Here is a 13,972-nt window from a genome sequence, read left to right as displayed (position 1 = left end):
ATCCGTTGAGACGACACCATACGAACTGTGGTATGGCAAAAGACCAAAGTTGTCGTTTCTTAATGTTTGGGGATGCGATGCTTATGTCAAAAAGCTTCAGCCTGAAAAGCTGGAACCCAAAGCGGAAAAGTGCGTCTTCATAGGCTACCCAAAAGAGACAGTTGGGTATACCTTCTATCTCAAATCCGAGGGCAAAGTGTTTGTTGCTAAAAACGGAGCTTTTCTTGAGAAGGAGTTTCTCTCAAAAGAATTGAGTGGGAGGAAGATGGAACTTGATGAGTTTGTCGAACCTCTAATCCCTCTAGATGGTGGCGGAGGGCAAGGGGAAACCCCTGTTGCTACGACGCTAGTTGAGGAGCAAGTTGATGATGATGATCATGAAACTTCGGATCAAGTTCCTACCGGACCTCGCAGGTTCTATTTCTTCAACTCTTTCATTTCCTCAAAATTGTATGTTGAAGACTTTCATCTGTGTTGTTTGAAGAATTTGTCTGAAGACTTTCTCTAGATTTCCTCAACCTCAAATTCTTCACTCAAGTTAATCTTCACCTGCGTTCTATGTACCTGCGTGCAAACCAATTCTCATAATCTTCACCAAGTAATCTGTTGTAGTAGTCTTTGCACTTCTGATCTTGCGTTATTTCCGCTGCACTTAATTCATCATTGAGGAATTTACTCATAAGGAATTTCCTCAGTGATGAAATTCTAAGAATCGCCTATTCACCCCCCCCCCCTCTAGTCGATATAACGCACTTTCATCTTCCATCATCTTCATGTTCACTCTCAGATTCATATTCATCTTGTTCATTGATCAATAGGACTTTTTGGTTCGGACACTCGGAAGAGATGTGACCACGCCCTTTGAACTTCCAACACTCAATATATCGGCCGTGAGTTGATAGTACAGTTGTGGAATTATTGGTACTTGCAGCAGCAACAACACATTTGTCACCATTGCGAGGACCCAGTGATGAAGCCGAAGATGCTGCTAGTCGCCGGGTGGCAGTAGGAGTTTGCTGAAACTGGAACCACCAAGAGAGGAACTTGAGTGCGACCTATGACATGGTGTGGTGGTGCGGTTCAGAGATGAATGTCCATGGCTACTCCGCTGCACCTTCCTCTTCGTGCGCTTTGCTTGATCCAAAATATCTTGTAGAGTGTTATAAGGAAACACCTCCACAAAATCGGAAATATCATTGTTGAGACCATGCAAAAATCTTGCCATCTTTGACTCTTCATCTTCATGAACACGAGCACGAACTAGCAGTGATTCCATCTCTTTATAATACTCATCCACCGTACGAGTACCTTGGGTGAGGCGTTGCAGTGTGTTTCAGAGATCTCTTTGATATTGTGAAGGAACAAACCGCCTCCTCATTGCTTGCTCCATTTCTTCCCATGTACCAATGTGTTCACGACCCAACACGAGCTGGTTTTCTTGTAGTTGGTTCCACCAAGTGAGTGCATAACCTGAAAACTCAACACAAGCAAGGTTTACCCTTTTTGGATCAGCAAGATTGTGGATGCGAAAAATCTAATCACATTGCTCTTCCCAATCAAAATATGCATCTAGATCTTCCTTTCCCGTGAACTTGGGAACCTGCAACTTTATTCTCGCAATATTATCACGATCATCTCGACCACGACGGTCATGACGACGACCATCATCACCATATGCAAAAGCATGACGATATGGAATATCGTCATAGTCATCAAACTCATCACCATGACCACGAGCAACACGCTCATGTGGGTCAAACTAGCGTCCACGAGGACCATGGCCTCGCCCTCTATCATATCCTCCTCGCGGCACTCCACGAGCAACAGCACCATGACCTCGAGTAGCAGCACCGACGCCTTCAACTTCCCAATGATCTCCGCCATAGTTGTTGTACTCATCTTCATGTCCTCTGCGGGCAGCACCTCCCATGGAGTTTTCACCGCTAGCTTCGTCGTGCGGGTCAATAAGGTCTTGTCGGTGTGGAACCCCATTGCCCCGTGAGGGAGGACGCTCATTGAGCATCCTCTCCATGGTTTGTTGAAGTTGAAGGATGTCGTTCTGCACCTGTTGAAACTCCGCACGTGAGATCGGAACCTCATCTCCTCCTTGATTTTATCCATGACCACTCGAACCAGATACTGCCATGTCGGTAGGGCTAAAAAAAGTTGGATAGGATTTTTTTTGTGGAATCACACAACCTCACCTCTTACTCACCAATGTTCTTATGAGTTCAAAACAGACCACGGTTCTCCCGGATGTGTTAAAGCAATTGAAAGACAGGGATCAAAGAACTAGCTTCAGTTTTTGGTGGAGCTCTAGGTGGGGTAAATAAAGAGGGCTTGTGGTGAAATCAAGTTGATGTAAACCAAGATTTTCGATGGGAATATGAGACCTTGCACCAAGATTGAAAAGCAAACAGATCACACAAAACTTTCTTAAATTTTGTACCGAACTGAAAATTTTGGAACTTGCTCAACACTTTCTTTCTCTATCTTTTTTTGCACTTCTTTTTCTCTTTTTTTCTCTCTTTCTAAGAAACACAACGGAATCTGAAAACTACTATAACAATGAACTTGGTGCAGATCTAAAAGATGAAAAACATGCAAGGAATGCAACAACATGATCTCAGCACAAACAAGGTTTTGGAATTTATTTTTGGTGAGGCTTTGGACTATAGGATAGAAAAGAATTGCAACAAAACCTACCGATCTAAAGGGATGATAACAAGATGAAATATGATAACAGATCCTACCGTGTAAATGAAAGCTCTCGTACCAAGATGATATGCACAAACCCGTTGAAGGATTCACGCCCGAGGGTTGCCCGATCTTCACGGCGTAGGATCCAATCGGGAGGGTAACTAGCTCCAAGCAGCGTGGATAACTAGCCTTATACCTGCCAAGGTTGGATGCGACCCGTACGTTAGGGATGGCTGACCGAAGCTACAAGAACTCCAACCCGCTGTCCGAACAATCGTAGAACCACAAACCGGGACTAACCCACACAAAACGGCCGGAATCGTAGAGCACGAGGTAGGGGAACTAGAGGCTCCTTCTCGCGAATCTGAATGAACTCACAAGAGCAAAGTTAGCAAGATCTCTCTGATCTCAAACAGTCTTGGCTGCAAAGCTTATAACTGTTTTTGGTTTGACAAAAGGCCCCTAACAAGATGGGGAGATGGGGTTTTATAGCACGGACAACCCCCCTTAGCTAGATGTGAAAAGGGTTTAAAATGGTGCAGAATTCGTATGCCTCCCTTGGGTGAAGAGTAGTCAACTTGGTGAGTTATTGGGGAGTTCCTCGAAAATTCGCGAAGCATTTATCAGCCTGAACACCTTCCACCAAAACTTGAATATCTTGAGCTACACAACTTCAAATGATGTGAGGTTTTTGGGTTGAAAGTAAACTTCAAGGAGCTTCTGTTGGTATAGTCCAAAGGCCCCGTCTATGTTCCATATGGGTGGGGCACAACCAAAGATCAGTGGCAAAAAATCTGCAGAAAACATATTCACTTGAAACTTGTTTTCTTCAACTTGTTTCTTCATGAGCCCATATGTTGTTGGATTCCTTCATTGTGTACCTAAGTTCAATCAATAACAATGGAGATGAAGGCACAACCATTTCATCAAGTTTATAAGATAAACTTAAGTTAGCGTTCACCTGGTCACATATAAGTTTGGTACGACTTCTTGTTATAGGTCCATCGATGGTTGGTGTAGTGCTCTTGGTTGGGATGTCCTCATCAGGAGAGGAGGAGCGGGGAGGGCCCTAGCCGACCGGATCTGGGGCGCTCCGGTGCGGCAATTCCGCTCTTAAATTTTGTCATTCAAGTTTTGTTGAAATAACTAGCAAAGAGGCTCGTGCGTTGCTACGGGTAAAAGAATACCACACACTTTTAGTTTAGAAAAAATGGTTTATAATCCAAGAATTTATAGCTACGACCCAAATAAAGATGATCTTAGCCTACAAAAACACAGTTCAAATAAAGATGATCTTAGCCTACAAAAACACAGTTCAAGATTTCACATGTTTTCTATTTCAACACGGCTCACATGTAGATTTAATCCATACAAAGAAACGAGCAAATGATCATGTATTGATTCATGTCATGTGCTAATGGGATGTTGTTACGGGTCGGTAAAGGAAAACGACAAAAACAGACGACAACACATTAGCATACTACAAAGACATGTGTACATCAAGGACGGCTTTCAGTTTAAGCATCACCAACTTAGGGCATGTTCAACATCATCGTAGCTCCTGGCTCCGATCCATGACCTCAAGCTTACCCTCGCATCGGATCGATATGAGGACCCAACTCCGTTGCATTGCCAGAATCCATGTTCCATATTTGAAGCGGGTTGACCTCCGTGCTTCTCTCATGGTACAATCCTCTTCCACGTCCCGAGCTCATCCTCGCTTCACTCTGGAACTCCTCATACCTCCTCTATGCTCACCTTGTTCAGTTCGCCGACATCTTCTTTCTGATAATTTATCCATCCCTTTCCTAGGGAGTCTCTTGGACTGTTGTTTACAATCTCTCTAGAAAAAATGTTGGTGTCGCATTTTTATTGATTAAGATTTCATTCTAGAGAATATTCTTTTAAATGGTTAAAAGGTAAAATAACATCATATTCAGATTTTACATATTTTTCTAATCAAATTCCATATGTAACATGTGAAACTTTAAATTACGGTTTAAAAGATATGAGTATTTTAAGAAACATTTGATATGTACTGCGAGTTTAATGTCAGAAATGTTATGCGATTTTTTATAAAATAACATGAAGACTAAATATATATATTTATTTTATTAAAAGATATAGATAAATGTAGAAATCACTGGGACAATGATGGACAAGTTCGTAGGCTGGAGCTCGTCTCCAAGTCTCCATGACTCCATGACAGACTTGATCATAGCGACCTCAACTATGGCAAACGGAGACCATCGCCATCGGTCAGCAACCGCGTGCAGCGTCGACTCGTGCGTTACCCTTCGCATGGCACATCATAATATAGTACTCCTACTACTACTGTAGAATCCCATTGTCGCAGCAGCTGCCTTTCTTGGTCTTTCTCCTACTCCGCAGTCCGCACGCACGAGGCCACCAACCCACCTTCGTGCGTGCTCACCCGGCCAAGTCCGACGGTCAACACAACCATCCCGGTCACAGTCCACACCGAATCCCTTCCTAAGGGTGTGTTTGGTTTGAGGATCAAAAGTCATGGAATGTCATGGTTCCATTCCAAAGTCATGGGTTGATTCCATCCTCGTGTTTAGTTGATGATAAAAAATGTCATGGGTTGGTTCCCTATCCATCACCCACCCTCGCCGCGCAACCTATTTAATCCCTCCCCCTTCCTCCATTCCCATCCAAGAAGAGCATCCCCCACCTCTCCTACTCCCACCAGCTCTTCTCTCTCTCTCAAGGCTGCTTCAGTAATCAGTACACGCATTCATCGGGCTGCTCCAGCTGATACAGTAAAGACCGCGAGTCTCCAATCGAGCTGCTCCAGCGGGACTCCAAGACACAGACTCGACCAAAACAATGGCGGCCAACGGCAACGACGGTCTGTGCGTGGCCAAGCCGCGGAGCGCTGACCCGCTCAACTGGGGGAAGGCGGCGGAAGAGCTGTCTGGGAGCCATCTGGACGCGGTGAAGCGGATGGTGGAGGAGTACCGCAGGCCGGTGGTGGTCATGGAGGGCGCGAGCCTGACCATCGCCCAGGTCGCGGCCGTGGCCGCGGCCGGCGGCGCCAGTGTGGAGCTCGACGAGTCCGCGCGCGGTCGCGTCAAGGAGAGCAGCGACTGGGTCATGGCCAGCATGGCCAACGGCGTCGACAGCTACGGCGTCACCACCGGCTTCGGCGCCACCTCCCACCGGAGGACCAAGGAGGGCGGCGCCCTGCAGAGGGAGCTCATCCGGTTCCTTAACGCCGGGGCGTTCGGCACCGGCACCGACGGCCACGTGCTGCCCGCGGCCACCACGCGCGCGGCCATGCTCGTCCGCGTCAACACCCTGCTCCAAGGCTACTCCGGCATCCGCTTCGAGATCCTCGAGACCATCGCCACGCTGCTCAACGCCAACGTGACGCCGTGCCTGCCGCTCCGGGGCACCATCACCGCTTCAGGCGATCTCGTCCCGCTCTCCTACATCGCCGGACTTGTCACCGGCCGCCCAAATGCCGTGGCTGTGGCTCCCGATGGCACCAAAGTTAATGCCGCCGAGGCATTCAAGATTGCCGGCATCCAACACGGTTTCTTCGAGCTGCAGCCCAAGGAAGGCCTTGCGATGGTTAATGGCACCGCAGTGGGCTCTGGGCTCGCGTCCATTGTTCTCTTTGAAGCGAACATCCTTGGTGTCCTTGCTGAAGTTTTGTCCGCCGTGTTCTGCGAAGTGATGAATGGCAAGCCAGAGTACACCGACCACCTGACTCACAAGTTAAAGCACCACCCCGGACAGATCGAGGCCGCGGCTATCATGGAGCACATCCTGGAGGGCAGCTCCTACATGATGCTCGCCAAGAAACTTGGTGAACTCGACCCATTGATGAAGCCAAAGCAAGATAGATATGCTCTCCGCACGTCGCCGCAATGGCTTGGCCCACAAATTGAGGTCATTCGTGCAGCGACCAAGTCGATTGAGCGCGAGATCAACTCCGTCAATGACAACCCACTCATTGACGTATCTCGCGGGAAGGCAATCCACGGCGGCAACTTCCAAGGCACGCCCATCGGTGTGTCGATGGACAACACGAGGCTTGCCATTGCTGCGATCGGCAAGCTCATGTTTGCCCAGTTCTCGGAGCTAGTGAACGACTTCTACAACAATGGCTTGCCCTCCAACCTCTCTGGTGGCCGCAACCCAAGCCTGGACTATGGCTTCAAGGGTGCCGAGATTGCCATGGCGTCATACTGCTCGGAGCTCCAATTCTTGGGCAACCCCGTGACCAACCATGTCCAGAGCGCGGAGCAGCACAATCAAGACGTTAACTCCCTCGGATTAATCTCGTCGCGGAAGACCGCTGAGGCCATCGACATCCTGAAGCTCATGTCCTCTACATTTTTGGTTGCGTTGTGCCAAGCCATCGACCTGCGCCACCTTGAAGAGAATGTCAAGAACGCTGTCAAGAATTGTGTCACGAGAGTGGCTAGGAAGACCCTGATCACAAATGACATGGGTGGTCTGCACAACGCTCGGTTTTGTGAGAAGGACTTGCTCCAGACAATCGACCGGGAGGCAGTGTTTGCATACGCAGACGACCCTTGCAGCGCCAACTACCCTCTCATGAAGAAGATGCGTGCGGTACTGGTGGAGCATGCCCTGGCCAACGGCGAGGCTGAGCGCAACGCGGAAACCTCTGTGTTTGCCAAGGTTGCTACATTCGAGCAGGAGCTCTGCGCAGCACTGCCTCAGGAGGTTGAGGCTGCTAGAGGTGCAGTGGAGAATGGCACTGCCACAGAACCGAACCGTATCGCTGACTGTCGGTCATACCCTCTGTACCGGTTCGTGCGCAAGGAGCTAGGGACGGTGTACTTGACCGGAGAGAAGACACGGTCACCTAGCGAGGAGGTGGACAAGGTATTCATTGCCATGAACCAGGGTAAGCACATAGACGCTCTGCTGGAGTGCCTCAAGGAGTGGAACGGTGAGCCTCTGCCTATCTGCTAATCAAGGAAGAGAAGATGCAGCCCTTCAGAATTTCTGAAAACTGATAATACTGTTGTTTGAGTTTATTTACGTTTCCACTTCTAAAGTGTTGATGCATGCGACATTCTTCCGGAGCTAGAGTCTAGAGCTTCTGCTGATGTAAGTGAAAGGGTATAAATTTTCATGACAAATTCCATAGAAGCCGGTCTAGTGCTGTATCAACAAGTACAAATTTATCTATAGTTACCACATTGCATTGCAATATAAAGAGAAACAACACCGACTGGCATCGGATATTTAGATTATCGTACATGTTCAGGCACAGGCAAATACTAAGTGTATCTAGTATCCAAATTAGATGAAATCAGTGCTCCCTCAAAACCTGCCTAGACACAAAAGAAGGAAAAGGAGAGGACAGCAAATATTTTTCCATCCCCGCAAAAATAATAATACATTTTGCCATGTAGAAGATTCTAAAACTACAAATATTTCTCTAGCTACTCTGTGAGATAAGTACTCCCTCTGCCCCAAAATAAATGTCGCTGATCTAGTACAAAAATTGTACTAATTTAGTCCTAAATCTGCGTCACTTATTTTAGGACGGAGGGAATAGAATTTTAAGACAAGGAGCCAAAGGAACATTTTAAGAAACTTTGTGTTATTCACTATGGGGTGTATTTGATGCTCTATGAGGAAGGTCTATGTAAGAGCTACATGCCATACTATCATCTAACAAACTTTAAACATTCAAATTTTCATTTGTGCAAGCTTTCATTCCTTCGTTACAGCGGCGAGGGCCTACCGCCCAGAGATGCTATCACTATCAGAGTAGGAAAGTAATGCAAGACCACACTGCAGAGGCTTATAAGGAGCAGCAAGTGAACATACGTCATTATTTACCTTTTTTGTGGATACTTTTTCTAGGAATTTAGTTCAAATCAATGCGATGCATGTATTTGTACGATCTAATCATACAAATTATATTGCACCAAATGTCGGTTTTGCTGCTGAGAGCATATGCATTAATTAGATGGTGACACTCATAACTGTAATTGGCATGATTATCTTTTGTTATCTTTCTAGAAGAAGAATTATTTTGCCAAATAAATGAGTTTAATGGTCACTACCGTCTACAAATGAATGTTATGTTTTTGGTAGCTACATCCGTATTTGTTTAAGAGTTCACTGATTGGATTTGTAATCACTATTTTTTTTTCCTAAGCCAACCAAGGATGCTGCCATAAATCTCAAAAATGACAGTGGAAAACAATTTTCTTGTAATTACAAGCATGACTAGACATTCAATGCCCCACAACAATTATTTCTACTGCAGAGAAGAGAACATGACAATCAGTTTAATCCCAAAAGTATATAGTAAATATATTAAATCTTTATATCAATAATGCAAATGAAAGAAAAGCGGAATAGTTACTAATAGTCTTTTTCTTGAGTTAGCTTTCTGCCCATTTCAGGACTGTTGTGAAGCATATTCAAATTAGAATAGAGTATTCAAAATGTTGACCATGAAGTATACACCAAGATACCATGATGAGTTGTAAGAAACGTCAAAATAGAAATCACTCTGAGTTGTAAGAAACGTCAAAATAGAAATCACCATGAACAACTATTCTGATTGATTTCTTCCATATGAAAGAAATTTCAATTCTCAGCACTATGTATCTCATATGTATAGTTGGTGTCCTGATGTCTAGCAGTCAAAACATACGACAAAGACAAACAGAACTGTGTTTGCATTGAAACATGAACACACTTTTTAGCAGAAAGGCTTACACTTCAATCTTCTTGAAAAAGAACTGTGCAGGCAGAACACATGGCCCATCTTGAAAACTGGACCTTCACTTCAATCTTCTTGAAGCATCTCCTTGACCAGATTTTCCTTCAAACAAAAGGCAGTAGGAAAAACAGAGATCAGTCCCTTACAGTCATACAACCATAGCCATACAGTCGAACAACATACTAAAGCAGATACTTACCAATAAGAACAAAAAGATAAGACCAATGAGATTAAGGATTATCAACTCACATCCTATAAGGCCATCGATGCAAGTTTTTCGACAGCACTAACAAATACTTAACTTTTGTTTTAATAAAATTTAGGGCTTCTTTAATTCGCAGCATTTGAAAACACACAAGAATAGGAAGGGATGTCGAATCCTATAGGAGTTAAAACACATGAATATGTAATAGAAGTTGTTTGGTTGCACCACAAGAAAAATACATGAACTTTCTTGAATGATTACGTCATTGTCATAGTCATCATCGAAACAAAGGCAATTTTCCATGAGGTTTGGCTCAATAGAAAATTTCCTTTGGAATTGCATGCAGAGTTGTCCATATAAAAAGGAAATCTATGTACTTTAATTCTATATAAATGAGACAAGAGCTATAGGGGGATAATCCAAAGTAGAATCCACCGAAATACCTTTAGAATCAAAGAAGCTTACTTATTTTATTGATGAAATCTTGCTATTTCTATGAAACGAATAATATATCCATCTGTATCGACAATTCAATTTATAAAAAAGACTTATGCATGGTCGATTGAAAGCAGTATCATGAAAACCGTCACATGTAGCATAATCTACAAAACACAGATAAGCAAATCGCCGGAGTGTATCACCTTACTTATCCTCTTGCTGCAATTCCAAATTTCCAAGGACATATTTTCATCTCACAGTCTAATTGACAGCATTAGTAGCGCTAGTTCTAAGGAAAACAACTAACTAGGACAATGCCCACTCTTCAACAACATTTAAAGTAGCTCTGATCAGAGAGCATCACAAGAAATTGTCCATGGTTTTGAAGGAATCACCCATATATCTTCCTTCAAAGAATCAAGAGTATGCAGTACATTAACCAATTCAGGGTGAGACTGGTCAGCCATTAGAAAGACATGAACTCCATCATGCAATTCAACCCAACTACATCCAGGCTCTTTCTTCACCCACTCTCTGTTCATGTTCTCCCTGATCATCCACGTCTCATGCCAATCGTCCTCCGATGCATGTATACTTGATAAAGCAACCCAGTTACTGTGGTTTTCTGGATCAAGCTCGAGCAGGCGGGACGCCGCAAGCTGACCCAACTTAGCATCCTCATAGATTCGACATGAATTAAGTAACGCACTCCAAGCAGCGATGCTCGACTCAAACGGCATATTTTCAATGAATTCAAGAGCATCTTCTAGGTGACCTCTCCTGCAAATTAGATCTGCCATGCAACCATAGTGCTCAGGTTGCAGCTTAACCGAGCTCTGGCCATCGAACAGAAACTTGAAGTAGCACCAACCTTCTCGAACAAGTCCGCCGTGGCTACAAGCTGACAACACTGCAAGATATGCTACTCCATCTCTTCTGATGCCCAAACTTGCCATCCTATCAAACAAGCATACCGCATCTTGTGCACGGCCAAACTTGCCATAAGCTGAGATCATCGTAGTCCACAAAACAGCATCTAATGAAGGTGCCGCATTGAAGACAAGCTCTGCTGAATCAACACATCCACACTTTGCATACATATCCAGCAAGGAGTTCCTTACAACGACATCGGACTCAAATCCTGTACCAATAACCCGTGCATGCACCTGCGTCGCCTGTTTTAACAACGCCAGCTCCCCACACGCATCCACAGTGATGGCATACGAGAAGCCATCTGCGCCAGCCTCACAAGAAACCATTGACCCAAACAAGCCCAGAGTCTCCTCAGCTTGCCCACTCCCAAGATACCCAGCCATCATCGAGTTCCATGCAACAACGTCCCTCGCCACCATCACCCCAAACACTCTCCTCGCATAGTCAACATTCCGGCACCTCGCGTACATGTCAAGAACCCCGTTCTCCACAACTGAATCGACCGGGCCATACACACTCATCTTGACAACCCTGGCATGGATTTCCTTGCCGGTAGCAAGGGCGGCCTGGCCAACCCCGGCACACGCGAGCAGCCCGCCGGACAGCGTGTACCCGTTGGGAGCAACACCGGAGTCCACCATGCGCCGCAGAAGAGCGAGAGAGTCTCCGTGCAGACCCTGGTGCGCGTGGCCGGTGATGAGGGACGTCCAGGAGACCACGTCCCGTCTGGGCATTTCGTCGAACAGAGCGCGGGCGTAGCCAGGGAGCCCGCACCGGAGTGCCAGGTGCGCGAGTGAGGTAGCTAGGATGGCCGACGCGGACAGACCGAGCTTGAGGAGGACAGCGTGCAGGGGTTTGACATGGGGAGTGGAACGGCAAGTGGCGGCGGATTTGAGGGCGCCGGCGAGGGAGGTCGCGTCCCACTGCAACATCCGCATCGGGGAAGTCCTATTTGACGGGAAAAAGTCCATTTTAAACCTTGAACTGGTAGTGCCTCGGCGATTCTAACCCTGAACTCGAAATCCCTGTCGTTTGTGTCCTGAACTCTTAGATCCCGGTCTAAATCTAACCTTGACAGCGTTTTAGTGGGAAACATGCTGACGTGGCCAGGATTTCTTTATATCTGGTGGGACGCGCGGGGAGAGACGAGGCAGAGGAAGATAATAGAGGCCAGAGGAAAACAGGGTTAGGGGCGGCGGCGGCTGCGGCGGATCCAGAGCGGCTCGGTGGCGGATCCTCAGCGGCGCGGCGGCGGAGGAGATTGCGTGGCGACGGAGGAGATTGCGCAGGGCGCAGGGATGTCGTGGTCATCGGGTCATTCTGCTGTTGCTGCTCCTGGTTTCCGTCGAGCCACAGGAAGGAGAGGGGAGGAGTCGAGGTCGCCGGTGCCCTACAGGGAGAGCCCGATGGCTTACGAGCCGGCAAAGTTTTGCTGGTGCAATCCTCGTCGGAAGGCACCAAGGTGGGTCTCCTGGAGCATTCCTAACCCAGGCAGGAGGTACTACGCATGCGTAGATGCCATGGTGAGTTTTATTTTGATGGTGTTTCTCTTATTTTTTCCCTCCCCACTGATTCATTTCTATTACTACAAATGAACAGCATGGTGGTTGTGGATTTGTTGAATGGCATGATGATCCATTGCCGAAGTTTTTGCGGGATCTGATTGGAGATCTGCGAGATGAAGTGCGTAGGCTGAGATGTGGAGGGAATGGTTCTCAGTTTATTCCTCAGTTTGAAGATGCCACTCCAATTGTGGCTGTTCCTGAAGCTCAAATTGATAGAGAGGTGTTGGCTATGTCTCTGCAAGATCAACTGAAAGAGAAGAATGCAGAGATAGCCACACTGAAGAGGAAATATCACAATGTTGTCTTTGTTTTTGCTGTCTTTGTGCTAGGTTTAGTGGCTGGGAAAATTCTACTGCAGTAAGATTGTTTACTGACAGTTGAATGCAATGTATTAGTTGTCTTTTGGCAAGTTAAGTCTATCCCAAACCCTAGCTGGAAATGCTGCAAATTGTACTGTTGTATGTACTCACATTTGTATGTACTGAATGAAATAGCAGTGAAATTAGCAGTAAGAAAAGATAAGTTTGCAACATTCAGCACTTCAACATTCAACACTTCAACACTTTCATTCAGCACTACCACTTCAACAAAAGATAAGTTTGCAACATGAACATTACATCAGAAATGTTTCAAGCATTGCAACATCAACAAAAGTAGTTCCACTAGTAGTTTCCACTGCAAATGATCAACTTTGATCAATGACTACGAATTCTCACTGCAAATGATCAACTTTGATCAATGACTAGTAATTTGCACTAGTAATTTCCACTGCAGGTGAAGTACTGATAGGTTGGAAATGTCTCAGCAGCCCTTTTTCTGCCCCTTTTAGCTCCAGATGAGCCAGGAGCAGCAGATGAGCCAGTAGCAGACCTCTTTCTTGGAGGTTTAAACCTGTTTCTTGGAGCAGCAGATGAGCCAGCAGCAGCAGATGAGCCAGCAGGAGCAGATGAGCCAGCAGCAGCAGTTGAGCCAGCAACAGCAGATGTTCCCTTGGTTTGCTGCCATTTTTTGCAAGTTAGGATAAGTGTGAAGAAACCACTTGAAATGTAGTAAGGAGAGATAAACAAAAAATACCTCATCTTGATTCTTTTTCTTAGAAAGATGTGCATTCTTCTTCTTCCCTCTCTCTGGATTCTGCTTACAGCTTGACTTGTTGTGTCCAGTAGTATCACACAATGAGCATTTGATAATTGTGCCATGTTTGCTCATTTTCTTTCCCTTAGGTTGCTCAGTTTCTTCTCTTCTCCTATCATTTCTGCTAGGCCTTCCTTTCTTTTCTTTTCCTGGCAACCTAACATATTCAGGAGGCACTGGCCTAGGATTGGATGACACTGGCCACATCTCCTCACCCTCAACTGGCTGCAAGCAATGCTGATAAATTTT

The 13,972-nt window shown here is 45.9% G+C and overlaps 2 protein-coding genes across 4 annotated transcripts; one reads left to right on the top strand and one right to left on the bottom strand.

The window, feature by feature from the left end:
- The first annotated feature begins 5,383 nt into the window (after positions 1 to 5,383).
- LOC123425729 (phenylalanine ammonia-lyase-like) lies at positions 5,384 to 7,958 on the top strand. The gene has a single exon (XM_045109441.1). The coding sequence runs from the start codon at positions 5,551 to 5,553 to the stop codon at positions 7,672 to 7,674; it is 2,124 nt and encodes a 707-aa protein (XP_044965376.1). The 5' UTR covers positions 5,384 to 5,550; the 3' UTR covers positions 7,675 to 7,958.
- Positions 7,814 to 11,977, bottom strand: LOC123425737 (pentatricopeptide repeat-containing protein DOT4, chloroplastic-like). 3 transcript variants are annotated; one of them, XM_045109459.1, is made up of 3 exons: positions 10,295 to 11,977; positions 9,445 to 9,550; positions 7,814 to 8,035 (listed from the first exon to the last, which is right to left on the bottom strand). In XM_045109459.1, the coding sequence occupies exon 1, from the start codon at positions 11,960 to 11,962 to the stop codon at positions 10,442 to 10,444; it is 1,521 nt and encodes a 506-aa protein (XP_044965394.1). In that variant the 5' UTR covers positions 11,963 to 11,977; the 3' UTR covers positions 7,814 to 8,035; positions 9,445 to 9,550; positions 10,295 to 10,441. The 3 variants fall into 3 exon arrangements, with proteins under 3 accessions (XP_044965394.1, XP_044965404.1, XP_044965386.1); XM_045109469.1 differs by having other exon boundaries at positions 7,814 to 8,039; positions 9,445 to 11,977; XM_045109451.1 differs by having other exon boundaries at positions 9,445 to 11,977.
- Positions 11,978 to 13,972: the final 1,995 nt, after the last annotated feature.

Source organism: Hordeum vulgare, chromosome 1H (assembly GCF_904849725.1).
Source record: "Hordeum vulgare subsp. vulgare chromosome 1H, MorexV3_pseudomolecules_assembly, whole genome shotgun sequence".
Lineage (NCBI taxonomy): Eukaryota > Viridiplantae > Streptophyta > Magnoliopsida > Poales > Poaceae > Hordeum > Hordeum vulgare.
This window is presented reverse-complemented; position numbering and strand designations above follow the sequence as displayed.